A 26,708-nucleotide genomic window follows, 5' to 3' on the forward strand; every position below is an offset into this window, starting at 1 on the left:
CAGAAGGCGAGAAAGAGAGCAAGCCGGGGAAAGGAAGCGCAGGAGCGGTGAGCGGGTGGGGGCTTGTGGAGGCGTGTGCTCCGCCGGCCAATGGCGGAGCGTCTCGACGGCGGGACCGCACATGTTTACGTGCAGCATTCCGCCGGTTGAGGCTTGAGCCGAATCCGTACTGGAACATCCCGCAACTGGACGCGGATCCCTTGAAAGCGCGTGTTTTCAACTAATTTCACTTCCCGCGGGTGCACGACAGCGAATGGCGTCGAGTAGAAAGGTTTAAACGCGACAATTGAAGCGAAGTCGTCGACGAGAAAAAGCTTGGTCGACCGGCTTGGCGCCATTTTGCTCCATCGTGTAAACGTAACATGGCGGCTAGGCCAGCTCCGCGTTTTCTGTCCGACTTCTCTCCCAGATAGCGAGGCAGGCAGCGAAAACAAACAGGTCGAAGAAACGAAAAAAAAAAACAGAACCAAGAGCAAGATTGGCAGCGGGTTTTGGACGTGGAGAGAATTGTTTGTCTTGTCTTCACCGCGGAAGTCGGCGTAGACGACGGCGGCGTCCGTTCGAGTGTCGAGCCCATCGAGTATGTTCCCCCTTCCGGACGTTTTGTCAGGGCACCCGCTGCTGCCGCCCTTTGACGTTGTTTACCAGTCCGACAGCTTCATGCTGTAAAATAAATAAATAAAAATCCCTCCCCTCCTCCGGTAAATTCGCTTTGGACACCCGCGTAGAGATGCACACCCGACGCCTGGTGAAGCGCTCCGTCCTCGGCAGCCGAGTGTACGCGCCGAGCCCGACCGGCGATGGCGCTCCGGTGACCGGAGTCGTCCAGGCTGTCAAGCAGGAGAGCGGCGGGGACGCGGGGGCCCGGCGCGGTGGAAACACTAGCAGCGTCTACACGGTGCTCCTGCCGGACGGCAGCCTGAAGGAGTTCGCCGAGGACGAGATAGCCGCTGCCGGCTTGAACCACGCAAAGGGGACGCTCAAGTCCAGCTTGAAGGTACGTGAAACGAAGAAGGGGGGACGGTCGAGGGTGTTGTGGCCGTTTTCGGGGCTCCCTCCGCGGGATGCCTTGACTTTCAGTGCCCGGGGCGTGATTAACGACGGCGAGTAAACAGGACGAGTAAAAAAGGCGTGCTGTCATGACATTTTGGAGACATTCTGCAATGTGGCACAAAGGGCTCCACTGCGGGGCCTGCGCCGTGTTCATGTGCTCTCGTGGGCGGCTGAGCAGAGGCAGGCAAACGACAGCAGCCATTTGGACTCCTGGTGTCCTGCACTTTAACATTTTTTTTTCACATTAGCAACTAGTTATTCAGTTTCGAGCATCAAATTTAGCGTCAGATGGCGACGCGTTGTTTTTGTCACGTGGCGTGATGTAATCGATACACAACAGGACGTTGTTGTTTTAAGCTTGTCTTTCTTATATTTGTACAATTGTTCGTGGGTATTGCAATTGATCGTTTGATGTCAGTCATCCCATTTGATAAAAAATTGCACGCGTTTTGCAGTCTAACATAGTTTGTGCATAGTATGTGCTCTTTCTTTTTGTCGCATGGTGGCATGATGCAAACTACCCCACACAGTAAATAATTGTCATTTTTCCTGATTATATTTTGACACATATTCATGAGCACCGAAACAAACTGTCTGATTTCCTTCAACATAAAAATGACACACATTTTTGTCTTATTACCATAGCTTGCTTTTGTTTTGTTGTTGCTTTTGCCAACCGGCATGATGAAAAAACGTAACGCAGCACAAGACATTCGAATCACGCCTTCTTCATATTCCGTCCTCTTGCATCACGTTTACTGTCTTCATTGTCATACAAATGTTAAAAAAGGAGTAAGTACAACCAAAAACAAAATATGATATTTCAAGCATTCCATTTCACATCTGGCCATTCGTCGTTTTAAATAGTGGCTGGTTGTGTTTTTGTTGCTGTCACGTGGCACGATGACAACAATGTCAAAGACAGGCCAGTGCGATTTTAAGTCTGTTCTGTTTTCACTTGTCTAATGTCGCATGTTACCATTCTTAATACTGTAGTTGTCCAGGTAAGAAAAAAAAACAATTTGGGGTACAAAATGTACGTGCAACCCACCACCACTTACATCAGCTGGCCGAACATGCCATCCTCCCAGTCATTTAAAAAAGCCAAAAAGTTCACAAACAATTTTCAGGAGGTCCATAACAGTGTGTCACTTCTTGCGAGGCAGCGTTTGAGGAGTCTTGATTGGAATTGCCCCGGTGTAGGTGAACGCCAGGGACAGGGAAACATAGTTGAAGGGTTTTAACCGTAAAACAAATGTTAATAAGAAGTTTAAAAAATAAAGATCAAGTAAACTACTCACCCTTGAAGGAATTTAGCAATACTGACCCCTAGTGGTCACAAAGGATCACTTGTGGTGGCGTGTGGATTAATTGGCCTGTTCCCTCGGGCTTCAAATGATTTGCATGGCTTGATTTAAAAAAAAACGACAATAGTAATTCATACCAGAGATAAATATGTATGCAATCAAGCACCGTTTGGGTATTTACAGCAAATGAATACATGAATTAACGTTCGCCATAAATTCACACATTCTGTTTAATTTTACTGTAAAATTAAACAATGTGTGAATTTATGGCGGCGGCCCGGTAGTCCAGTGGTTAGCACGTCGGCTTCACAGTGCAGAGGTACCGGGTTCGATTCCAGCTCCGGCCTCCCTGTGTGGAGTTTGCATGTTCTCCCCGGGCCTGCGTGGGTTTTCTCCGGGTCCTCCGGTTTCCTCCCACATTCCGAAAATATGCATGGCATGCATGGAACACTCTAAATTGTCCCTAGGTGTGAGTGTGAGCGTGAATGGTTGTTCGTCTATGTGTGCCCTGCGATTGGCTGGCAACCGATTCAGGGTGTCCTCCGCCTACTGCCCGGAGACGGCTGGGATGGGCTCCAGCACCCCCCCGCGACCCTAGTGAGGATCAAGCGGTACAGAAGATGAATGAATGAATTTATGGCGAACGTTAATTCTTGGAACCGCCCCCGTTTTTATGTTGTCGTAAGTTGATGAATTCATTTCATTTCCTGTTCAGTGTTTGCCAATCACACTCCTTGCGAGTCCCGCTGAGCTGAAGTCTCGCCAATTTTTGGTACTATTGCGCAACTACGAGGCTTATTTTGACCTAAAACCTCAAATTGTTCAACTTTAGCCTCGCCGTGTTTACGTTTGTAACCTCAGGAAACTAAATAGCCCGTGTGGGCGTGTGTGTGCGCGCACGTGCGAGCCCGTGTTTAGAATGTCCACAAAGGGGGTTAGCAATGCACAATGGTCACAAGTGTTCCTCCGAGCTCGAAAACAAGCTGTAAAATGAGGAAGAGGCGTGTGTGTGTGTGTGCGTGCGTGCGTGTGCTTGCGTGCGTGTGTTGCTATTTCAAACATGCAGGGTTTTTGTTGTTTGTGAGGGTACGTCGCCGACCCCCTTGATGCAGCTGCACAGGCCAACAAAGCGGGCACCCCCAGGTCGGCAGCGGGTGACATCCTCCGAGAAATCTGAGCACTTGGCGACATGCCCGCGCTGCCGAACAAACCAAGGAGGGTGTGAGTGTGTGTGTTTGTGTGTGTGTTCATAGCCACTTGTTGGCAGTGTTTGCTATTTGGCACCGTGCCAAAAGAGGCATCACTGTTGGCATGGGGTGGTGGGCAAGTCTGGAATGGATGTGGCGGCTTTCATTGACAACAGCTAGTATTGCTTCCCACAACGCGTAGGATTTTTTTTTCTTCTTAAAAGCATGTTTTTATTTTGAGTTTTTCCTCTGCAAACTATTCTTGGATTTTTAAACAAAGTAATGTTCTGAATATTACGACCGGTATATTTTACAAAGGTATATTGTTTGAAATATCAAATCACATTTGCATTTTGAATAATACAAAAAAGAAAACAATTGATTCAAATGAATCAATTTGAGCTTTCATGAAATACAATTGAAAGTATTGTCTAGCTCAGGGGTCCTCAAACTTTTTTGCCCCACGGGCCGATTTATGTCAGACAATATTTTCAGGGACCGGCATTTAAGGTGTGGCGGAAATCATACAACAAAATAATATGGTATGAGCTGCATGAAAACTGTGGTGTTTTCGAAATATAACAATAAACACAAGGAGCGTCTAATCTGGCCACAACACTGATCGCTATGGTAATGTTTAATGCCTTCAAAATACGATACAACGCAAATTCAAAGTGCATGAAAATGACGACTCACCACAGCCCCGAGCTTGATTTTCTGCAACCAGACAGTCCCATCTCGGGGGAATAGGAGACAATTAGTGTGTGGTTTATGTCCAGTCTACTTCGTAATTGTGTTTTATCGCCGTTGCTGTAGAAAAACCCCACCTCACACAGGTAGGATGTCGGAAATAGCAACAGTGCTCTTGTGGCGATCTCAGAGTATTCAGCCATAACTTTAATCCAGTTGTCTCGAACGTACTTTTAAGGCCGCCGTCATTTGCGATCTTCAGCAGTTTTTTTTAACTCATTTTACGAGCTCCTGCGTTTTGTTTTTAGCGTATTCAGTCATGTGACGGAGAAGCGTGGCTTGAGGTGTGTCAAGCGTGACACAGGCGGATGTAACGGAGAATCCGGTAATTTTTCAAAATAAAATAACTTTCGTATTTAGAAATAAACTGAATTAAGGCAAGTTCTTTCTGTGCGGACCGGTCCGCGGACCGGCGGTTGGGCACCCCTGGTCGAGCGAGTTTTATCTTCTATGATTATGCTTTTTGTTTTTCATGTTGTTTATTCATAGCCAAAGAGCCTGATGAATTTCCGTCTTACTTCATTTCCATGTTCAAAACAATTCCTCAAAAGAAAAAAAAGAAGAACCAGAAGATTTAAAACAATTGTTTCACTAAAGTAATTCGCAAAGTGTGCAACAATTGCCTGAAGATGTACAGTACGTGGGCTCCCTCTTGAGGCATGCGAAAGAATCCCTGGATTCTGTGTTGAAACTGAATTTTTCTTTCAATCCACTACAGCACATTTCACTCTGGTTCAGTTTTCGTTACCTTTTAAGTACAATGCGTTTGCATTTAATCATGAGAATCTATTATTTTCATGTAGCTGTTTTTTAACGTTATTTTTACGTGTTATACATTTGAATTGAATCAATTTTGAGGTCATCTTTTTTTTTTACGTTCTGATAGTGGAGTGCAGTGTTGATGTTCAAACTCTTTCTGTTGCTTCTCGGCAAACATGATCCTTGACGATCGGTGAATCGCCTCATCAATTATTATGCATGTTTGTTTGTTTTTATGTGAGCAAGATGATTTAGTCAACTTCACAAAACAACACGTACTGTATACAGGCCATCATTTCAAATGCATGGCTCTGCCTCCGGTGAATCTAACGTGCCGGTGACATTTCAATATGTGGCATAGTCATTTCTGACTCTTCACCATTGAATGTGTCCAAGACTCACGAGCACTTGAGAAGCCTTTGATGCATCCAGTCCTGACCGTTTCTTCCCCCACTCAGAGCTCTATGAACGGAGGCCCAGAAGGGCAAAAGGCGGACGGCCCTGAGACGACGGCGGCGGAGAGTGACCACCGTGAGACAAACGGCAAACGAATGGACGCCTGTCGGTCGGTGTCCCTGCTGGAACAGAAGCGCAAGGTTGTCTCCTCCAGCATCGACGTCCCCCACCCCAGGTAGACACTCATTTGGCTTTGCCCCCCCCCCCCCAAAAGAAACAAAGAAAATATTTCCCCACAACCTCTCAGGTTAATTTGGGGCACTTGTGTAGGTGCCCCAAGTGCATTGGTACACCATAATTAACTTTCTTAAAAGACAAAATACATCTGCAAAGTAAAAATCCAGTTGTGTGAATTGCCCACCAGCTTTATTTATTTATTTTTTTGCGGGAACAAAGATATTTCCCGTCAACCTTTCAGGATAAGTGGGGGCACTTGCGCAGGTGCCCCACAAAGATTGGAAAATTGCAGTTACATTTTTTAAAAAGATCAAAATCCCAAGTAAAAACTAAACTACACAGATAGCTGCAGAGCCTTATCATCGAGTTCAATGGAGCCACTAGAGGCTAGCTTATGTTGCTAGTCTCGTTAGCTTAGCTTGCTAGCACCGCCCCTGGTAACTCAGGCCTCTTGCCTTTTGTATAACAAGCTAACAGGATATTCCTATTGTACAGCTAATACAAGTAGGTTATTTGTGATTCCTGCAGGAACTGGATAGTGCGGGGCAGTTGTGCATCTGCCCCTAATGCATCGTTTGCTTTGTGGACAACCCCTTTTTTCGGGATTAGTTTGGGTTTAACATCGCTAAGTTCTTTCGCACTTCACAGGAAACTAGTGTAGGTCCCCCAAGTGCAGTGCTTAACCATTACCTCTTAAAAAAATTCACACCCTAAAAAAAGGAATGCAAATGGTCACCTAATTTTATCCGGGGTTGGTTCCTGAAGAAAGAAAACATTTTTTTGGATAACTCGATGCACAAGCACAGCTGCCACAGCAAGCACAATTTGTTCGCCATCATTACTTACCATAAATGTATCTCAAACCTCCAAAATGTTCTCATTGACTGTGTGTGTGTGTGTTTACGCGAGTTGACAGCGGGTGTGATGTCTCACTGGGAGGGAGTTCATCAGAGCAAAGTTCAGCAAAGGTTTATGGCATAGTTGTGTCACTGTCGCGTGACATCCACTTTCATCACTGTGTGCGCCGCGTGGCCAGAGCCGGTTTTTGTGTGTTGAAAGGATGATGTCATTGTAGCGCCTCCGGTAAAGGCCGGGCCTCAAATAAACGCCGCGCTCCCATCAGTTGCCCGGTGTTTTGTCTCGAACCTTCATAGAAGCGCTACCTTCCGTCACTCCTTTGGCTATTGCTCACTCTTGTTAACTGCGGAGGCCATTTGCTAACCAAAACAGCAGACTCTATCAAAAGTATGAAAAAAAAATAAAAGTAAAAGTCTGGTGTCTTACCATACGTTAACTTCAGCGGATATCACCAGAGCGCACGGCTCCTTCACGTCACAATGGCGTTTTAGGATCCACAATAATGGGCAGCAATTTGCCCCCACTTGTCATGTCATTATTTTTGAGACTGGCACTTCAAAGCTTACGCCGGCATGAATTCTAAAAGATCCCAATTGTAAAAATAAATGAATAAATAAATGAAATTGACTGCCTGAGCAGCAAATAGAACCCCAAGCGCGGCCATTATTGCCGTGAGATTAAAGAGCCCTCGGATCTCCGTCCGTTGCCCATCTGCGACCACACACTCACATTTATCTATAATGGAGGCGAGTGAGTAAGGAGACGAAAGGGGGGTTGTTAACAAGGAGGAAAAAAAAGGTGACTGATGGAGGGGGAAAATGTCAGGGGATTTTGTCCCCCTGCCCCCTTTTCATTTTTCACTACCGGCTCCCTGGAGAATCCTGACTTTGGGGTTGTTAATTGTGCTCTCCAAAAAGTTTCTTGGCGGTGATTTAGTGAGAAAATGTCCGGCCCTCCGGCTAACTCGTTAGCTGCGCGCTAGACATCCTGAATATCTCGCCTGCGCAAAAAAAAAAAAGACACGGGATTGATGTTTGAGAAATATAAGGCTTCAGGAGGATATGCAGTGAGCCTTTGAAGGTGACATCCAACTCCCAAACGCCCCCTTCGAAATATTTTTATGAAAGTTGGTGCGTGTGGCCGTGCGGAAAGTGGTCATTGTGGCACATTTCTGATTTGTTTCAGACACATTTATCAGCGTCTTTCTTTTTATTCATGCCTTCCAGCTTCTCACTCCAAAGCAAAGGGTCTCACTATGTTTTCCCAACACGCAGGAAAGAATCAACTGTAACCGGAGCCGAGCAGAGCTCGACAGCGCTTTAGCCTTTTGACAAATGGTTTTGCGGCGACTAATTGCTAGAAAGGGGAAATAAAGTACAAGCACCAGTTGTTCTGCTCCAAAACAAGATCCTCAAGAGTTGTTGGGAACGAATCAGAAATGCAGGACGAGCCGCGTCGTGCATCTGTTCCACTTCACAGAAATTTGCGGGTCGACTTTTGGTACCTTTCACGCACAACAGTAACATGGGGGGGGGGGGGGGGGAAGACAGCCTTGACCTTTCACGCAGAGTCTCATGTGAAATTGTAACATCGGAGACGTAACAGTAGGCTGCAGCACCTCTGGTATGACCTCAAGCCTTCTATTCCATGTTTGTACCGTTCACGCAGAACCACGCGGCAAGGAAAATGCACAACAAAAGCCAGCTGCAGCCAGAGCATTTGCCAAAGAAAAGCGTTTTTCCCGTACCGATCGCTATCTCCAAGCCTCCGCGTTCTGAAATGGATTAAAGGACAAGCTTGTCTCCCCCCTCCCCGAAACTATTTTCTCCTTCGTTAACTTTTCCGACATCTGATACGATCGGAGTGTGGCTAAAAATAACCAAAATGTGCTTTTCATTTATACGCCGCAAATGTTTGGAGTGTGCGTACTTACCAGGCGAGAGTTTTGTATCAACAACATTAGCATAACTTGCTGTAGCTAGCCTGCTTAGATTAGTATTCTGTTCTTATGGCGGTATTATTTTTTTTTAAGTTGCCAAACTGAACCATTTTAGGGATAAAGTGTGCCGGACTTTCAAAGATTTCAAATGCATGGCTTCATCCACTGCCCGCAACTTGAGTTTCCCGTCTACGATCATCTCGCGCAGCAGAAGAATCCCCATGTTAATTCTGCGCAACCAGTGGAAAAGCTCTAAAATTAGAGCGTCATTATCTCATTGCAGTCAAGCGTCCTCTGCATTGTTGTATGATCATATTCCCACATTTCTGCCTTTAGTGCCTCGCCGTAACAATGAGTATTTCAAAAAATAAATAAAAATCAGACCTTTCTGCGTCGGGAAATAATCAAGGCGCCAAACAAAAGCGTCTCTTGTGCCGCAACGATGCGTGTGAAAGTTTTCCTCCAGGCAGTCTTTCTCGATGACTTCAATATTGTATCATTTGGCATCCTCCATCTTCACGGACCTCCTCCAGGGACAAGTGCCTCGCAGAAGGAAATTTAGATGACGGCTCCAAAGGAAGCGTTTTTTGGTTCAAGGCTGGAAAACCACAACGGTTGTTAGCCACCAGATCGCTAGCCTGCGATCCCCTCGTTGAGGAGGAAGATTTATGGCCCCGCCGCGTCCAAAATAGTTGAGCGCTAACTATAAAGTCCAGAGCCAAAATTCTCAGGGTTATATTCGGTGAAACCCAAGCCTTCAAATATTTACTCGTGGAGAATTCTGGAGCGAGAGAGTCGCAAATCTGACTTTGTCGTAAACACATTCTCATGCCCCTTCCGATGAATGTTGCTATGAGAGTCTTTAAAGCCACGACGCCACAAGGACACTTTTTTTTGTAGTTAAAACCGGCCCATTATGTTCCTCAAAACCGTGAAATTGTCCCAATTGGCACCTCGTGCTGTACACGGCAGGGTGTGAGGGGGCCGGGCAAATTAAGTTTAACACAGAGATTTGCGGTGAGCCGCACAACCGACGGCTCTCAAGCCAAGCGTCTGCAAATCCATGCTCGCTGACATTCAGCGCGCGTAATTAAAAGCAACCATTTGCATATCGACTTGAACTCGTGACTCCTTTTCGTCAGCATTGCAGGTGAACTTTGTCACAGAGATGCTGCAACCAATTCGCACAGGCCCGTGTTTTGTCGATACGCCGTAGTGTTGTGAAAATTAGACCGATGGTTATAAAATGCACCAGAGTCGATTAATAATGGATGCATATGTCAATCGAATTTAAAAAAAAAACATGGCGCTGGTTCTGAGGAGACATATTGACCAGGTCTTTTCTTGCCTGCATTGTCGCGTTCTGTCGGCAGCGGCGGCATGAATCAATCCAAGAGAAGAACATCGCCGATATGCTAATTTGCCCTACTTGTGTCAGTGAGTGAGGCTCCGCGTGTTATCATTGCCCGCTCGCTATCTATAATGCATATCGCATCGGGCCTGCGTTGATGCGATACCGGCTCCCCTCGCGCTAATCCATAGTTGCGGGCTTTAATGGAGCGCCGACTCAAAGTGCTGCGCTCGGAGAATAGGCTCTAATTGATTCTATGGACAGGCGTGCATCGACGGCGCAGACGGCGACGTTTATAGTTCCACGAGGCGGGCCGAATTGACGGCTGCCACTGTCGCAATTTGCGGCCAAAACCAACGCGCTAATGAGGCGCTGGACGTAGCGGCAGCCTTCCTTTATAAATCCGCAGAGAGGACTTTGACCTGACCTAAGCCAGAAAATTGATCAACTTGCCATATCCATAAGTTGCACAGTTACTTTACGCAATTTAGAGAGTGTTTGTTTTGTTGGAATGAACATTTTAAGGGTATGCCACAGTTCAACAAGAATAAGAACACTTTTTAGGTTCTTCGAAACTGACAAAACGCTGTTTATTGGACATGAATGGGGTTTAGTGAGCTAGCTTGCGCTCGGCTAGCTAGCTTGCGCTCGGCTAGCTAGCTTGCGCTCTTAAGAATCCCAGCAAAGTTACTGCGGTCCTTCCTGTGTTTCATTTGATTGTTTTATATTTATGGTGAGAAAGCGTTTTTTAAAAAAACATTGTTATTATTATTATTTCATTCCTGCAATTCCGAGTTCACTACTGTATTAGTGAGTCCAACTGGGAAAAAAAATCATGACAAAATTGGGTTGTCACGGCTGTGGTAACAGAATTTAGTTGGCAGGCTTTGTGATGTGCTCCCTAAAATGCAAAGTAATGCAGGATAATATTCCTCTTCTTTTTTTTAAAAAATCTATTTACTTCCCAACCCCCCCTCCCCCTCAAATGTGTTTGTTGAAATTGTACAGTTCATTCGAATAGGGCGAGTGCGATCACGTGGAGCATCAGACTCTCCTTTTCATTTGCCGTCTGCTTCTCCAGATGCGACCAATATCTTTTGGCGCACAAGGGGAGAAGGTAATGCGCTCAACTCGGCGGCAACTCTGCCGTTTAATTTCACCTTTGTGAGCAATTGGGCGAGCGCCGATGCTTGATGCGTTTGCTGAAAGCGGAATTTCATCAAAGTTTGATAATCGGATTCCCATCCACGCCCTGTCGTTAATAACACAGACGTTGACTTAAAAAGCACGCAACAGATGTCCTGGTGAGCTATTAATTGAAAGTTTTCCATTTGTTGGTCTCCACATCAAATGAGCATCTGTTCTGCCTCTGATGTTACATAAATCTCGCCCGAAGAAAGACAAGAGCGAGAATCTCCTTTTTACGTGGCAATCCCGCAAGAGGCTGCCTTGGGTGTCTTTGGTGTCTTTTCCTCATGAGCAGGCAGCTGACCAGAACCGTAAATACAACAAAAAAAAAGCTCAGGAAGGAATTTTAGAGGCTAATCTGTCATCTGCCAGGCTTGCGAGCTTGCTCCAGCACTTGGCCAGATGTAGCGTATAGTAACGTAACAAAGAAACAAAGTCGAACTTCTCGTCATGATGATGATGATGATGGAGAAACTTTATGAGCATGGATTATGTCTTAAGATGAGTTTGTACAGTTCTGAATTTAACCAAAACTGTGAACAGGAAAAAGTCCAATCAGGAACTCGGTGCAGCAGGCATACAACCGATTGGCTTCAGTGTTTTTTTTTACACTGTTAACTAGGTCTGCAACTATCAAATATTTTCAGAATTGAGTATTCTACTGATTATTTATGAAATATGATTTTTCATGATGAACACACGATAGAGTGGATGTGAGATTCGGATATTATTTTGTCCACTTGCGGGTGCCATCCTCACGTCCGACTGGGAAGTCTGTAACTTTGTGTGTGTACGGCTTTAAAAGGCGGGGCCTTATGACCGTTTGTGGTTGGCTGGCTGTTCATTTGCTAACCTTTGCTTGTCTTTTATGGACGCTTTCCTCATGTGGGGAAAATTATTCTTGCATTCGGCTGAGATTTTGCTTCAGCTATTTTTGTCATCTAACTATTTGAGATCCTATTAGGCAATTAATCGTTGCATGCTCCCCTCATTTGGTTTTTACCTACAGTGTAATTTTTGTAAATATTTTATATCATATCAGAAATCGCACCGAGGGGTGTACTCGTTTTTGTTGTCATTGTTGTACATATTCATGACTGCTTGCTGCATCCTTTTGAGGGCACGATCATACAAACCCTACGCTGACAACTTGGATCAAAATGTTGATTTCCTTAGAAAAAAAATAAAAATACCCGTAGATTGAACAAAGGTTATACCCCGGCAACAACGGGACCTCAATGAGCGTATTATGTCTGTTACCATGGCACCGCTAAATCAAATAATTGCTTTGACTCGGTGGCTAATAGCGCTTCCATCCCATTGTTGCTCATCTTATTGTTCGTCGCAGACATCGGTCATTAGCCGCACCGCTTTTACCTGCTACCAAAAGACAAACGCGTGGGGGGGATCATTCCTGTTATCTTCACGCTTAGCAAATTGCGGGGGCACCAAATCTTCCCCGACGCTTCACCTCGTATGAGGATAGAATGTTACAGTGAGCTCTGTTTATCGCCGGAGCAGCGGCTGACAACAGTGAGTGTGCTCTAAGTGTGTTTTATCATTTTCTTTTGTCCTCTCGGCGGTCAATAAGCATGGGGAAAACACAGCCGTGACTGTGGCTCTCCTTTCCCACACGTAAGTGAAGTGTAAATACAGTTAGAACATTGACTGGTGAGTTTAATTTGTTTCTTGGTCATACTCTTAACTCAAATCACTTTTATCTTAAATGAAATTTCCCCAGTGAAATGATTGGAAATGTCATTCATTTGTTCCAGACCCGCAAAAAAACAAAACAAAAAACAAAAGATTTCTGAAGTGTTTTTAGTCATAACAAAGCACTATAATGTACTTTACTGTACAAAACATCTCCAGTGAAACTCCTCTACAATAAAACCTACATGGGCGAAAATACCCTCTAGTGTGAAAAAATCATCATGCATTAGCGCCATTCCCACTTTCCTGCCCCCGTACAATGAAAAAACCCAGTTGCGTTATTACGAAATCTTTTTCTTTTGCCTCGCGACGAGATTCACTACAATAAAGTCTAATCCAACAGCGACCTCTACTGCTTCATTCGGAAATGGCAACAGCCACCACCACACTGGTTTACACATGCGCAGTAGTCCAAGAAGTATTTGTTATTGTTAGTTTCAGACGCAGCATGAACGTTGCTTTGCTAAAATGGCTACAAAACGGACCTTTGGATATCAAGCAGCTAAGACAAGAGCTCTGACACTGGAAGAGAGGGTAAAAGTTATCAAAATGAAAGACGGAGGAAACAAAATAAAAGACATTAACCAAGAAATTGATGTAAGTGATAGTGAATGCTGATCGTAAATTTCGCAATTTCTTTCCCGTTTTTTTTCTTTCTACACTGACTATGTGAAATGTCAAATAAGCGTATGCTCATATTTAGGCACCATTGGGAGAAAAATAAAGCATACACATACGTTTGTGTGCGTTTCTGTTTACATCTGATATCAAATTTGCTACAGTGAAAACCCCCCTGTTGTGTAAAAATTCTTGCTGCAAACATGGTTTCGTTGTAGAGGAAATTCACGGTAGTAGCATAATATACTTGAATGTACATTTTTCCCCATTACTTGCTCCGTTTTTAGTCTTTGACTTTAAGTGAACTTAATATGAACTGCTTTTTTTGGGGGGGTTGTTTTTTGTTTTTTTGGCCACAATTTCCTCTTTTTCAGGAGCTTCTCTTTTCATGGACAGGTTAGTTAGCAACTTCGAATTTATTTTAACACATTTGGCTGGCCTTGGAACCTTTTTTTCCCCACTCCTGCTTTATTACTACTCCATACCCAGTCCACACGTACACAGCCCCCCCACCCCCATTTTTCATGATTTTAAGGACTCCCTTTCAAAAGAAGGAAATCTGGTGAAACCTGCACCCAAAAAATGGAAACACAACAAGCTAACCATGTGAACTGATTGTGGCCAGATGTTGTGAAATTCACTGCCACCATCTGTTGGTGGACGCTCAGTAGCTCACTTGTAAGTCACTTTTTTTCTCACAACAGAAAGTGAAAAACTGACCAAGTCAGTATCACTAATATATATATAATATATAATATCAAAAATATAGTGAAATGGCGAACATTGTAGCATTGCACGTCCAAACTTCACGCCCCATCGTCATTCAGGCTCAGGCATAGCCGATACGGACTTGCGGTCACCTAATCAGCCGCCGCCGTGATTGTTTTTGTTTTGATTCAAGCCGCGCTCGTTGAACTTGACTCCAATTGGATGAGGACACTGCGTCTCTGGGGTTTGGATCGGGCAGCAATGTGATGTCCTGCCAAACCTGAGGGCTCGCATCCCAACTTTTGTGTGACTGTGTGTGCGTGTGCTGGCTCTGACAGGCCGCCGGCCCAAAATGAATGTGTTTACCATCACTGGCTCCCTCTCGGCCCGTCAAAGAGGCCTCTGTTTTCGTTTGAGAAACGGAACAGCGCCGTTAGCGGTTAGCATCGGAGATCCATTAACTTTTCTCTCTCTCGACTTTATGACCAGAGCTCCATGTGATGTAATCAACACTAATGCAGTAGTTAAGTCACAATTACGGGAGCTATTTGTATGTAAAAGCACTTCTAGTCTGCTAAAAAAAAAAAAAAAAAAAAGAGATGTAAATGCAAAACAGTGAGCGTGGTTTCTTCGTAGTAGTAGTTAGTTACCCACTCTTACAATAAAATGTGAAAACAACAAAACACTCAATTGTTTTGGACGGGGAGTCAAACCTCGGTTTTCAAACATCACTGTTCTCGACCAAATCGGTTTTCAACCAGAAAATTTGAGATTTTTACGCCTCGGATTACGACCGAAAACCGTTTTTGACCAAACTGAGCAAACCCGAATATGCCACTTGACTCCTCTTGGCTTCCTTACACGAGAAGTGACGCTTCATTGTGAGCACACTGTGATTTATGCAAATCTGACTGTTTTCATGTTATTTTTGCATCGTGTATTCGTCCCTAATCATGGGCTAGTAAAATAGTTTCAGCCTTCTGGAACGGATTACGGTCGAAAACCAAAGTATGACTGTGTGTGTTTGTGTGTGAGTGTGTCAAGCCATATCCTATCCAATAGAGAAAAAGTGCGTTGGCGCCATCATGTGGCATTTCTAGGCAATTATCAATGCCGCACAGATCATATTGGTGTTAACGTGAAAACTTGCCAGGTTGTATGTTGTCCTTGGACACGGAATAAAGATAGAGGGGCCGGGGGTGGCGGCTTTCCCTGTACACACTGAACCCCAAAAAGTGTTTAGCTTCGGAACGCTCGTTGGGAAATTGTTGTTTCACAGCCCTTCCATGATAAAAGGCAACACAAAGGCTGGCTGACAAAGGTCAACAACACCACATAAACGGGACTCAAGCGAAAGAAAGAAAAGTGGAGGGAATTGGGGCTGGTGGTAGGTGCCACTGAGGGTGGGGGGGTGGTCAAAGGCCTTTAGGTAAATGTTGGAGTGGCGGCTGGTGGCTCCTTTGTCCGATGGCAGCCGCTGATAGGCCTTTTCTAACGCCCTCCATCGGCTCAATCTCCACAGGATTTCATGAGCGCCTTCAGCAAACACACACACACACACACACACACACACGTCAGGAAGTGTAATTGGGTAAGGGGTCCCCCCCTCCTCCTCCAGCTCTGCAACGGTCCTCCTGGGAGATGAGCGACTGGACTCGCGTGTGCATCACCATGCTTAACGTACAGCCGAGGTGTTTAAAATTGAGAGTGGCACTGATAAAAGGCTGAGTGTGCGTGTGCGCGGGCCGTAATCGGCAGGTAGTGGCGGCTGGAGCCCCACACCCCATCACAATGAATGGCGAATGGAACGGTCACACATTTGCCAGCCTCGGTTATGTGCATAGCCAAGGCTCACCAATGTGCGGAATACGTGCAATATGTCCAAATGTTCACCCAAATAGGACAAGGAAAGTTTTAGACGTGGATGCCTGCACGGTACTGCAATATTTTGACGACATCGAGCGTCAATGAATTGCATTTTTTTTGTCCTAAAAGAGGACAAAATAAATGACAAAGTGCAATGTTTGCTCTTCCTCTGGCTTTCGAGCCCCCCAAATCTTTGGAATACTTTTGATCCTTTGTTGGGGGCCATATTGGTCTCATGATGTCAAAATGTGAACAGCATGATGAGGACGACTGTTGAAACACCAGGAAATTTTTTGGTCGATTCGAAGTCGTTGTGAATTTTGCCGCTTAAGCGCCTCGTTAGAGAGCGGCAACTTGTTCAAAAAGTACTGAAACATTTAAACAGTTTGACGTGTGCATTCAAAAGCTTTAGAGAAGGTTACATTTTGTGAGTCGTGTATGTAAAGGACCCACACAATTGCAAATTAGGCAGGGGGCAGGGGGCGGGGGGTGGGGGGTTGAGGTGACTGGCCTGGCATTCCTATGGCACCATTTTTAGTCTGTTTTGAAGGCCCCCCCGTTGAATGTCCTAACTGCTACTTTGCTGCTCATTCCTTTACATCAAGCCATGGAGGACAAAGGACGGGAGAGAGCGGGAGCAGGCTGGGCGGGGGTAGCACTTCCACTCATATTTACCTCCGGAGCCGCGCACGTTTAGCCTCTACATTTGCTCGCTTCATTGAGCCTCTTCTCTTTGTTTTGCTTGCCGCCGCATCGTATAGATGGGAGCCCTCCTCCTCCTAAATGAAAGCCAGTTGACGGAGGGTCTGGGGGGGGGTGTAGTATTATTTACTGATGATTTGCGCTAAAGGTCGCCATGATTGTCAACTCCGCCGCCTTTGTTCAATGCGGCGTAGCGACGCGTACCTCCTCGGACGTGGTGCCCGTGTGCAATTTCACCGGGGGTGTGGGGGGGTGTGCTTGTTTTTCCATCACCTGCTGCTCGAGTGGACAAAAAGGAGAGCCTCCCATCCTATGCGTACGTGTGCCCCCGCGTGCCAGAGGCAAACGGCCATTGAAAAACCTCAGCCACGCCACATATCGGCCATCCGTGCGTCTTTACTTGCCCCCATCGGAGGTAGCGTGAAAACACCCCAATGTATAGTGGAAAATGTAGGGCTCGCACGGCTTCTGAAGTATCTGCGCGCATCAATCATCTCAAGGTAAAGCGCAATGAAGTGAGCACATGATCATTTCCCCTTTATCTGGCTTGCTTGAGGGGGTTACTCGGCATGTGTGCACGTGTGTATGTGTCATAAAATAAAAAAAAAGATCGACCTATATCCCATAGTGTACATCAAACTGCCAGACAAGTGCGCGGACGGTATTTGTGAGCCTTTTCATTTCCTTTCATAACAAGAACACACACTCCAGCGTATTTTTGCACACACGCTTAATTGGGACATTTTTGCTCTACTTTATGGCCTCCATCCACAAAAAGTGGCTATAAGGTGTCATGCAAGATCAAAAAAATGCATCGTGTTAATCAAAAATACGATTGGGTAAATCCATGTCTCCCAGAATTCTTTTTTGAAAAGTCAGCCCCCGAAGACTGTTTCGCATGAAATTTAGTGGAGATGTCTATCATGAGAAAACCCACAAAAAAAGTCTCAAGAAGCCAGCTGCAAAAGTCAGCCATTTTGCCTCCATGCTGCCATTTTTTGCTCATTTTTTACATTCAAGCTCCCAGAGCCTGTTTCGTTAGCAGCATCAAGTATAGTAAGCATGTCGTTTATGATTGGACCCACAAAAAAGTCTTTTTGGACCCTGATGAAGCCCGACATGTTGTCACACAAAGATAATCTTGCCCATTTTCCAGACCATCTTCACACCGAGATATATGTATATATTTTTTTTCCCAATGGCTACCAAATATGAACCACAAACGGATATTTTAATCGCTTGTGAATGTGTAAATAAGCTAAGACGAGGAGACGCTTGACGCCCTGCTTTTTATTTGTTTGTACCATCAATCGCAACATGTCCACCGTGGGAGGCAGAAAAGGGACAAAAGCGTGGCTAATGTGCATGTGACACACTTTCTGTTGATTTGCTTCGGCATAGCTGTTGGCCAGCAGTTGCGCTTGTTTGGCAAGCGGTCTCACACACACGCGCACGCACACACAGACACACACACACACACACACACACACACACACACAAAGTAGTCACGGGGTCTTTGGCGCGCTCCACAGCTAATGTACACCACACCCTGTTGCTCCCAGTCGAGCCGAGCGCGTTTGTTTCGTCGATCTAGAACCACAAATTGCTCTTACAAACGTGTTTTAAGACGAATTAAGTTTCACTTCCACTAATATTCGAAATTGGGGTCGTGACCAAATCCGCATCGGCTTTATTTCGCGCGAATGGTGAAAGTCTGAACTAGTTACGAGTCCCGAGGAGGTTCTGGAAGGCTGGCGGCGGCTCCGGGCCAGTGCATATGTTGTTATGACTGCGACAGTCACACGGGCTGCTGATTGTTGTGTGTTTTTGAGAACAGCTGTCTGTGCCCTCCGGAAAACGTGGTGATGCTGGTCCGAATGATTCAGAAACAAACACAAAGACCCTTTATTTATCGGCCGGATCCTTTGGCGGCACAACCCAAATGGTTGGTTGAAATCGCAAACATGGCATCCAGTGATCACACTCTGGCAATTTATCAATCATACGTACTTTATATTACAATCAACGTTGACAGAATACGCCTTTCCCCCAAACGTTTTCTTCAACGACCTAGCGATGGTCTCAATTGACGCCGTCACTCAACGCACTCACACCGGTTCGCTAGTTAACAGCCAGTCAAGTCTACGCTCTCATTTGCCGGCTCCCACATCACTCACCGGCATCATTCAAACTATTGATACGACAATCAAGAAAATAGTCAATCCTAAAAATATTTGATCGTTGTTGCTTTATTTGGCAGTTTTCACCCTGGGAAAAGGATTTGTGAATGGGGATATCGATGACATCATCGGACGGTGGCAGTTGCTTTCAATGCAACAGGTTGGACGGAGTGAGGCTTGGGTTTTAAACTTCACTGCCTGTTTCCTGTGTTTTGCACTACTTTTACACACGGGTGCTGTTCTTCCGCTGATACTTGGTCGATAGCCCATCAATTTCATCCAACTATTCCATTTTGGTATTTTTTTTACCAAAGACCGTGACTGTGTGAAAGGGGCCTCATAGTGGAAATTATTATAATGACATGCCCCCCCCCCCCCACACTTTTACAAAGCGTCCGAAAGGGGCTGACATGGAAATACTTGGACGATTGCTTGCTGTCAAGGTGTTGCGGAAGTTTTCCCCACAGTCAATGGTCTGACTCTCTTTGGGTCTTGATACAACCTCAGGCGGCAGAAAAACATACACGTGATGTAACCATCGGCCCGCAGCTGCCGACCGCACCTGTCTGAAACCTGGCGCGCACCCTTATGTTTGGTCGGCCAACCCGTATTTAACACACTCCTCGAGGGAAGTCCAATGTGGAAATCGCCAAGGACGATCCCCGCATTACTTTCATTAGTATTGTAAGAAATGGCAATCGCAATTGCTCACTGTGCTTGTGGTCGTTCTTCGCAGAGGACAAAGAATATATGCCCTTTAGTCTTTATTCGCAATCTGACAAGCTGGTGCTTTTTGTGAAATAAATTGAGTTGAGTTCACTGCCACTCACAGGAAATAGGCACCAGAGTGGCGCGCCTGTAATAAACGCCTCTCGCCCTTTGCTGTACCCCCCCAAGCCCCCGCACCCCCAAAGTAGCAACGAACGACAGCAAAAGAGGCCGGCCGCATGGGCGGTAATGTTGGCGGGGAAGACAGTCCTGCCCGGCAAAACAGAGGAGTGAGGGGCGGGGAATTCCTGTAATCCAGCGCGGCGTTCAGTAGCCTTCATTTGAAATGATTGATCACCGTGAGGCTGGCGGGGAAACCAAAGACACCTGGGTTTCTGTTTCTGCCCGTTTGCGTGCATCGAGAATGACCTCGCTAAGTTTAGATGGAGCCGGGATTCGGGGAAAACATCCTGCTGATTTTATACGGGGGTAAGCTAAATAGCAAGGCTAAGCCAGTTTCCACACAGTGGTACACTTGAGGGTGGCTGAGAGATACAGCTCCAAAGGCTTCCTTCCCTGAGACTGTCGGCAAAAGTGCCTCATTCTCTGTCCACCAATTAATGGACAGGAAAATTGATTGGCTCCCCCCTACACTGGCATGCCATGCAGAAATGCCCCCCGCCCCCGCCGTAAAAAAAACAAAAACTGTGCACCATCCAAAAAAAGACAGTTGACAGCAGGTTCCCAATATAATGTCTGCTCTTGTGTTAAATAGAAAGTTTAAAATTGTCATATTCTGACCTGAATATTTTGGATTCCAGAAATGCAGACTCAAACTGCAACAACAAAATATTTATTACAACCAGAAAAAAAATGCATAAAACAAAAAGCGCTTGCAAAGGCAAGGTATGAGAGAACAGCGAGAATACACAAACAAAATATCAAAAGTCCAATATACAATACAATACAATACAATACAATACAATACATGCTGATTTATATAGCGCTTTCACAACAGCGGCAGCTGTAACAAAGCGCTTAACAAAACAGTTAACATAAAGTAAAATGATAAACACAACATAGCACATAAAACACGGACAGTCGTGCAGTCCTAATATCGCGAAAGCAAATAGAAAGATGGATTCAAAAAAGAAAGGAATCATGAAAACACAAAGTTCTGAGACAAAACGAAAAGTTTAGAATACAACACCTGAAAGCTCAACAGCGAGCAAAGTCAATCATCCGAAAAGAGGCATGGCAGTCCTTAAACAAATGGCGGGCTTGGTTACTAAACACCGATCAGGTGCGCCTGTTGGAGGGAAACGCACTCCACTCCGGCTGGGGCTGAAAACAACCAAAACAGACAGAACGTGACAAAAATATGAGCCACACTTCCCCACCTTGCAGGGAAAAAAACCACAGCGAGAAGAGCATAGTTACAATCTCTGCTCTGTATTAAATATCGATGTTTCATTTCTTCGCCGTACGTCTAAGGCGGCTTCCCACATGGTGTTCTCGATTTTCCAAGTGTATTAAACGCAGATGTGCGTGCGTGCGTGCGTGCGTGCGTGTGTGCGTGTGTGTGTGTGTGTGAGTCAATGGGTGGCAGCCATCTGGGGGTGCAACTGGTATAAATTAGACCCCCCCCCCCCCCCCACAAGCATCCAATCTTCTAACGTCTTCCTAAGCACAAATGCGTGCGTCCTTGACGCTTGAGCTTGCGTCGTGTCGCCGGGGGGGCCAAACATGTCACGCGCTAAGCGAACGCACAAGAAGAATTTAACGTCCGCCAGAAAAACAAAGACGCACTTTTCCTCCTCGACACTCGCGCGCATTTTGCTTGAAACTCAAGCCTTGTGGTCTCGCGGCACACACACACACACACACACACACACACACACACGCACACGCACTCACACACATATCTGCTTCTCATCCAGGCCCTTCGTCCAACCTCCTTTTGTCGTACCTTTAAGGGCGTGAGCAACAATGGTCTGACAAGATCGAGGAGGTGCGAGGGCGGGAGACAAAGGGAGCGCGGCGGAGGTGAGAGAAGAGGAAATAAAAGGTGGTGCCGTAGGAAAGGAGACAAAAGGAGGAGTGTTAAGGATCTGAGGCCAGGCACAGCGAGGAAGAAGAGAGTACAAGAGGAGGGGAGAGGAAGATGGTAGTTTAAGCATGGGGCGGTAGGAATGGAGAAGATATGGTGGAAATAGGGGAGGAGACAAAATAGGGGGGGGGTATGGATACGCTGGGAGGAGGTGAGGTTGAAGAGGGGAGGGGCGAGAAGAGGAAGTGTCGAGGCGCTCTCAGAGCAGGTACGAAAAGAGTCCCTCTTGCTGCAACACGTCATTAAAAATGTAATTCATCTCTGTTCCAGCAGAGGGCAGTAAGTGGCCAGAGTATCAAACGATGCCATTTAAAATCATTTCAATTAAAAAAAAAAAAAGAAAAGAAAACGGCAACTTTCAAGCAGTTGGGCTTTCTCCCATTCAATGTGAGTAGCCGCAAGACCCGGAGATCTGCCAGTTGACGATAGTGAACCGCAAATAGCCGCAGAAGGCGGCAGGAGGTCAGATAGGAAGAGACGAACAAAAGAGAAGATGGAAGGAAGAAGGAGACAAAAGGCGAGTCGAGGAGTCAAAACCGCGAACGTCCGTCCGTTAGTCGCCGCGATATTGATGAAGAACGCCTGCGCCGTTGGCTAATCACGCCGCGCATCAATCAAGATGCCGAGCGCACAAACCTCGTCCTCCACTTCCTGGTCACCTTGGCGGATGCCGTCAAGTGACCGACTGTCGTCAAGGCAACAGCGAGCGCTCATCATGGCGTGACAAGCGCAGTTGGAGGACTCTCAATTAAGACGTGATGTACGAGCGGTGGGAGTCGGCGTCCAAGTGCATAATTAACGACAAACTGCCTAACGGATCGCTTAGTCAAAGTCTGATGGATGTCTTTCATAAATGTGTGTGCGTGTGCACGACCAGTCATCTCAGCTAACTTGCAATAAAACATCTTGCTAGCGGAGCCCCCTGGAGGTCCCAAAGTAGCTTGTTGACAAGCAGAAGACGTGCGTAATTCCAGCTGGTTCGCTGGCGGCTATTCATAAATGCTAAATGAGCTTGTCTTCAGAAGCTAACCATGTCACCCGATGAACCCTATCATAGCCTCCTGACTAACAGGAAAAAAAAATGTTGTCCAATCACATTTATTTTGAAATTCCCCAATCTATGTGAAGTAATTGGACTACTCCAAAAGAAATTTTTGAAATACCACTACATTTTTTAAACACTTGAATATTAGGCTCTCATACACTTAAAACAATTCAAACAACACTTGAACGTGTTCATAAGAGTCTTATAAATAAAATGCTAACAACATTTCAAGACAAAATGTGTTTGATAAAAAAGTATTTCTTTTGCTCTTCCCATAAAAAGTGTTTGCACCGAGGGAAGCCGTTTTCTTTACTTTTTCTAACCTCTACAAATTTGGTATCATTGGAAAGCACCGAATGTCCTTTTTAGAGTAACAAAAGAAGTTAATGCGATTGGATGCGCTGGGTGGCAGATATTTAGGTTCACAAATGTCCTCTACAGAGGACAAATTTGAACTACTGGTAGTCAGGAGGATATGCACGTCCAAATATGGAACACCAAACCTTTAAACTGTATTTTAGCGGCTCGTTTAATCATGTTTTGTTGTTGTTGTTAAACAGACGGTCAGAGGAGGAAGTGGACATGGACAAGGTGACGGCAGCCATGGTTCTCACCAGCCTCTCCAACAGCCCGCTTGTCAGGAGTCCGCCCGTCAAAGTCAGCGGTAAGCTAACAGACACGTTTGCTAACCAAAGCGCATTAAACGAGATGCAATATTAACTTCTGTTACGTTAGCAACTATTAGCGTTCCAATTTTGACATGGTCGCACAGCACTGTTGTGGTGCTCACCAAAATAACAGCGCATAAAATTTTCGTTACCCACCCTCAGAGGCTCTGAGCGGCTCATGGAAAGAGAACGGCTCCGGGGGTCCCTTCACTCCCTCCAGCAACAGCTCATCAGGCGGCTACTGGAGCTGGTCGGCACCCAGCGACCAGTCCAACCCTTCCACGCCGTCGCCGCCTCTCTCAGCCGACAGCTTCAAGCCCTTCCGGGTGCCTGGCGGGGGCCCCCCCAATGCGGGGCCCGAAGACCCCAGCCTGGAGGAGACGGATGGAAGTAGCCTGCTCTTCGACGAGCCGATTCCACGCAAGCGCAAGGTGGCCGCCCATGGGTGTTTTAGTTAGCCACGTGAGCAGTGAGACCCAATGTGCTAATGACAATATTAAGCTAACTTGCAAATAAGTTAAACACCTAAAACAATATACTTTAGTCGGCTTTGTCATAGCTAAAGAAAATGCTAATCTAATCATCTCATATAATAAACAAGTGTCTCATGACCTTGTGTTTTTTAATGTTTGGTTACATGGACAAGTTTTAGCCATTCAACATTCAAATGATAGTGCTAACGTTGTGATTGTGTTAGCACTTGTTAGCCACACATCATGTTAACAATAATGGTAACCAGCTACAAGCACACTAGTCCAAACAAATAAGTCACCAAAGTCTCATTCTCATTATTAAAAAATGCGATTTGCTAGCCACCTAGCAAACTAGCTAGCCCCTGGTGCTAACTGGGCTACATTTGTCCTGTGCAGAACTCCATGAAGGTGATGTTCAAGTGCCTGTGGAAGAACTGCGGCAAAGTGCTGAGTACCGCCGCCGGCATCCAGAGGCACATCCGCACCATCCACCTGGGGTACGTACCCACTTCCTGTTTGCTGAGCTCATTTCCTGTTTGCTAAGGTCCTATTATTTCACTCCCTCCTTCCAGGCGCAACTGCGACTCAGACTGCAGTGACGGCGAGGAGGACTTCTACTACACAGAGATCAAGCTCAACACGGACGCGGTTGCCGAGGGCCTGAACAGCCTGTCGCCCGTGTCACCCTCCGTCCTGACCCCGCCTTCGCTGACTGACGGACACGGGGCCACGCCCCTTCCCCTGCCCCCACCTCCGCCCTGCACCAAGGAGCCTAACTCTGGCAGCGCCACGCCGCTCAGCCGCTCTGCGCCCAGCGCGCTCTACCTCATCCACGCCGACCACGCATACCAGGTGAAGGCGGCTCACACACACACATACACACACACACACACACACACACACACACACACACACACACACACACACACACACATCCTTCTTCACTCTTAAATTGAACCCCCACTTTAACCACGTGACCCCCGCCTTGCCCCCCGTTTAGGCTACGGCCCCGGTGTCCATCCCGTCCAACGGTGCGACCAACCCGGCAGCCTCTTACAGCTTCACACCCACCAACGGCTCGGGTTTCAGCATCTCCTGGCAGTCACCTCCCATCACCTTCACCGGAAACATGGTCAGGAAACAAAACGCACGCATAATCACAGACATACACACACACACACACACACTACCAACAGCATTCAGATGTGCCAATGCCATTGATTGCATTTTGGGGTTTCAATGTCTGGTTGGGCTTGTGCGCCTCCTGCAGGTGTCGCCCAGTAAGAGTCAGAGCTTCACCGAGCAGCGTTCCCAAACCATCGCCGTCCTCTCGTCGCCACCCAGAGCCACAGCCGCCCTCAGGTGACGACTACTAAAAAATAAAAATAACAAAAAAGAATCAAGCAAAACCCCCAGACCTCAAAATTATTATACACTATATTTTCCTTCTTGCGCGGCCCAGTAGTCGAGTGGTTAGCATGTTGACTTCACAGTACAGAGGTACCGGGTTCGATTCCAGCTCCGGCCTCCCTGTGTGGAGTTTGCATGTTCTCCCATGCTAGCGTGGGTTTTCTCCTGGTCCTCCGGTTTCCTCCCACATTCCAAAAACATGCATGGCAGGCTGATTGAATATTCCAAATTGTCCCTAGGTGTGGGTGTGACCGCGAATGGTTGTCCGTCTCTGTGTGCCCTGCAATTGGCTGGCAACCGGTTCAGGGTGTCCCCCGCCTACTGCCTGAAGATGGCTGGGATAGGCTCCAGCACCCCCCGCGACCCCAGTGAGGATAAAAGCGGCTCGGAAAATGAATGAATGAATGAATTTTCCTTCTTTTTTTTTATTTACTTACCTCGCAGTCGTAAAGTACGTGGCGAAGGCAAGAAGTGCCGCAAAGTGTACGGGATGGAGAACCGCGACATGTGGTGCACCGCCTGCCGCTGGAAGAAGGCTTGCCAGAGATTTACCGACTAGATGGACATCGGGACCCGCCGAAACGGGGCGAGGAGCCTCGGTCTGCATGCATTCTGTTTTCACATCAAAATCCCAACTGTCCATCAAGCTCCAGCTCCGCCCCTAGTGCCGACATCCCTCCATCCCACAAGGTGGCGCCGAGCCAGGACGTCGGTCCATCAGTCCCACTTTTTGGGAAAGTGCAGCTAAAAAACTGTGTTTGGAAAAATTATCCATTTCAGATGTTTTTTTTTTCCTTTCCTCTTTTCTGTGTTTTGGAAAGTTTTTACATGGAACGTCCCAGGAAAGGAAAAAAATTAAACTTTGTTTTTGTCTGAGAGGCCTGGTGGTAGAGGGGTTAGCGCGTTGACCTCACAGTGCAGAGGTTGTGGGTTTGATGCTGGCTCCAGCCTTCCTGTGTGGAGTTTGCCTGTTCTTCCCGTGCCTGTGTAGGTTTTCTCCGGGTACTCCCACATTCTAAAAACAAGCATGGCAGGCTAATTGAACACTCTAAATCAGTGTTTCTTAACCTTATTAGAGGTACCAAATGCTACCAGTTAATGTGCACATTCATCAAACCCTTCAGAAATGAAAATTTTAAATATTTTTTTTACAAATTCAAGACCTAAAAAAACACATTTATTAACAACACAAAGAGCCATACATTTTTTTAACTCATTCAGTACCAGCCAATTCTGGACAAAGTCTGAAAAGACGTTTAAAAACGTCTTTGGGAGTGAATGAGTTAATTGCGAACAAAATGAATCTCCCTGCAGTTTCAAGAAGCATTCCTTCAGTTTTGCCGACTCCACTTGGCATGACAAATCATGCAGATAGGACGCTGAGTCCCATCACAGTCCGTGAAGCATGTGAATCCATGTTGTACATATTCGTCCGACCACTTTTCTTTCTTTGCTCGACATGGTTAGCATGATTTAAAACAT

At 46.2% G+C, this 26,708-nt stretch overlaps 1 protein-coding gene and 1 long non-coding RNA gene across 2 annotated transcripts; both read left to right on the forward strand.

Annotated features, from left to right (window-relative positions):
- Positions 1 to 24: 24 nt before the first annotated feature.
- znf704 (zinc finger protein 704) lies at positions 25 to 26,708 on the forward strand. The gene is made up of 9 exons (XM_052071150.1): positions 25 to 997; positions 5,515 to 5,687; positions 23,236 to 23,339; positions 23,506 to 23,774; positions 24,213 to 24,313; positions 24,389 to 24,668; positions 24,817 to 24,948; positions 25,087 to 25,178; positions 25,671 to 26,708. The coding sequence occupies exons 1-9, from the start codon at positions 731 to 733 to the stop codon at positions 25,783 to 25,785; spliced, it is 1,533 nt and encodes a 510-aa protein (XP_051927110.1). The 5' UTR covers positions 25 to 730; the 3' UTR covers positions 25,786 to 26,708.
- On the forward strand, positions 19,320 to 21,979 carry LOC127604342 (uncharacterized). Its single transcript, XR_007963276.1, has 2 exons — positions 19,320 to 20,467; positions 20,630 to 21,979. It is a non-coding gene; the product is annotated as an uncharacterized LOC127604342 (long non-coding RNA).

Source organism: Hippocampus zosterae, chromosome 7, assembly GCF_025434085.1.
Source record: "Hippocampus zosterae strain Florida chromosome 7, ASM2543408v3, whole genome shotgun sequence".
NCBI lineage: Eukaryota > Metazoa > Chordata > Actinopteri > Syngnathiformes > Syngnathidae > Hippocampus > Hippocampus zosterae.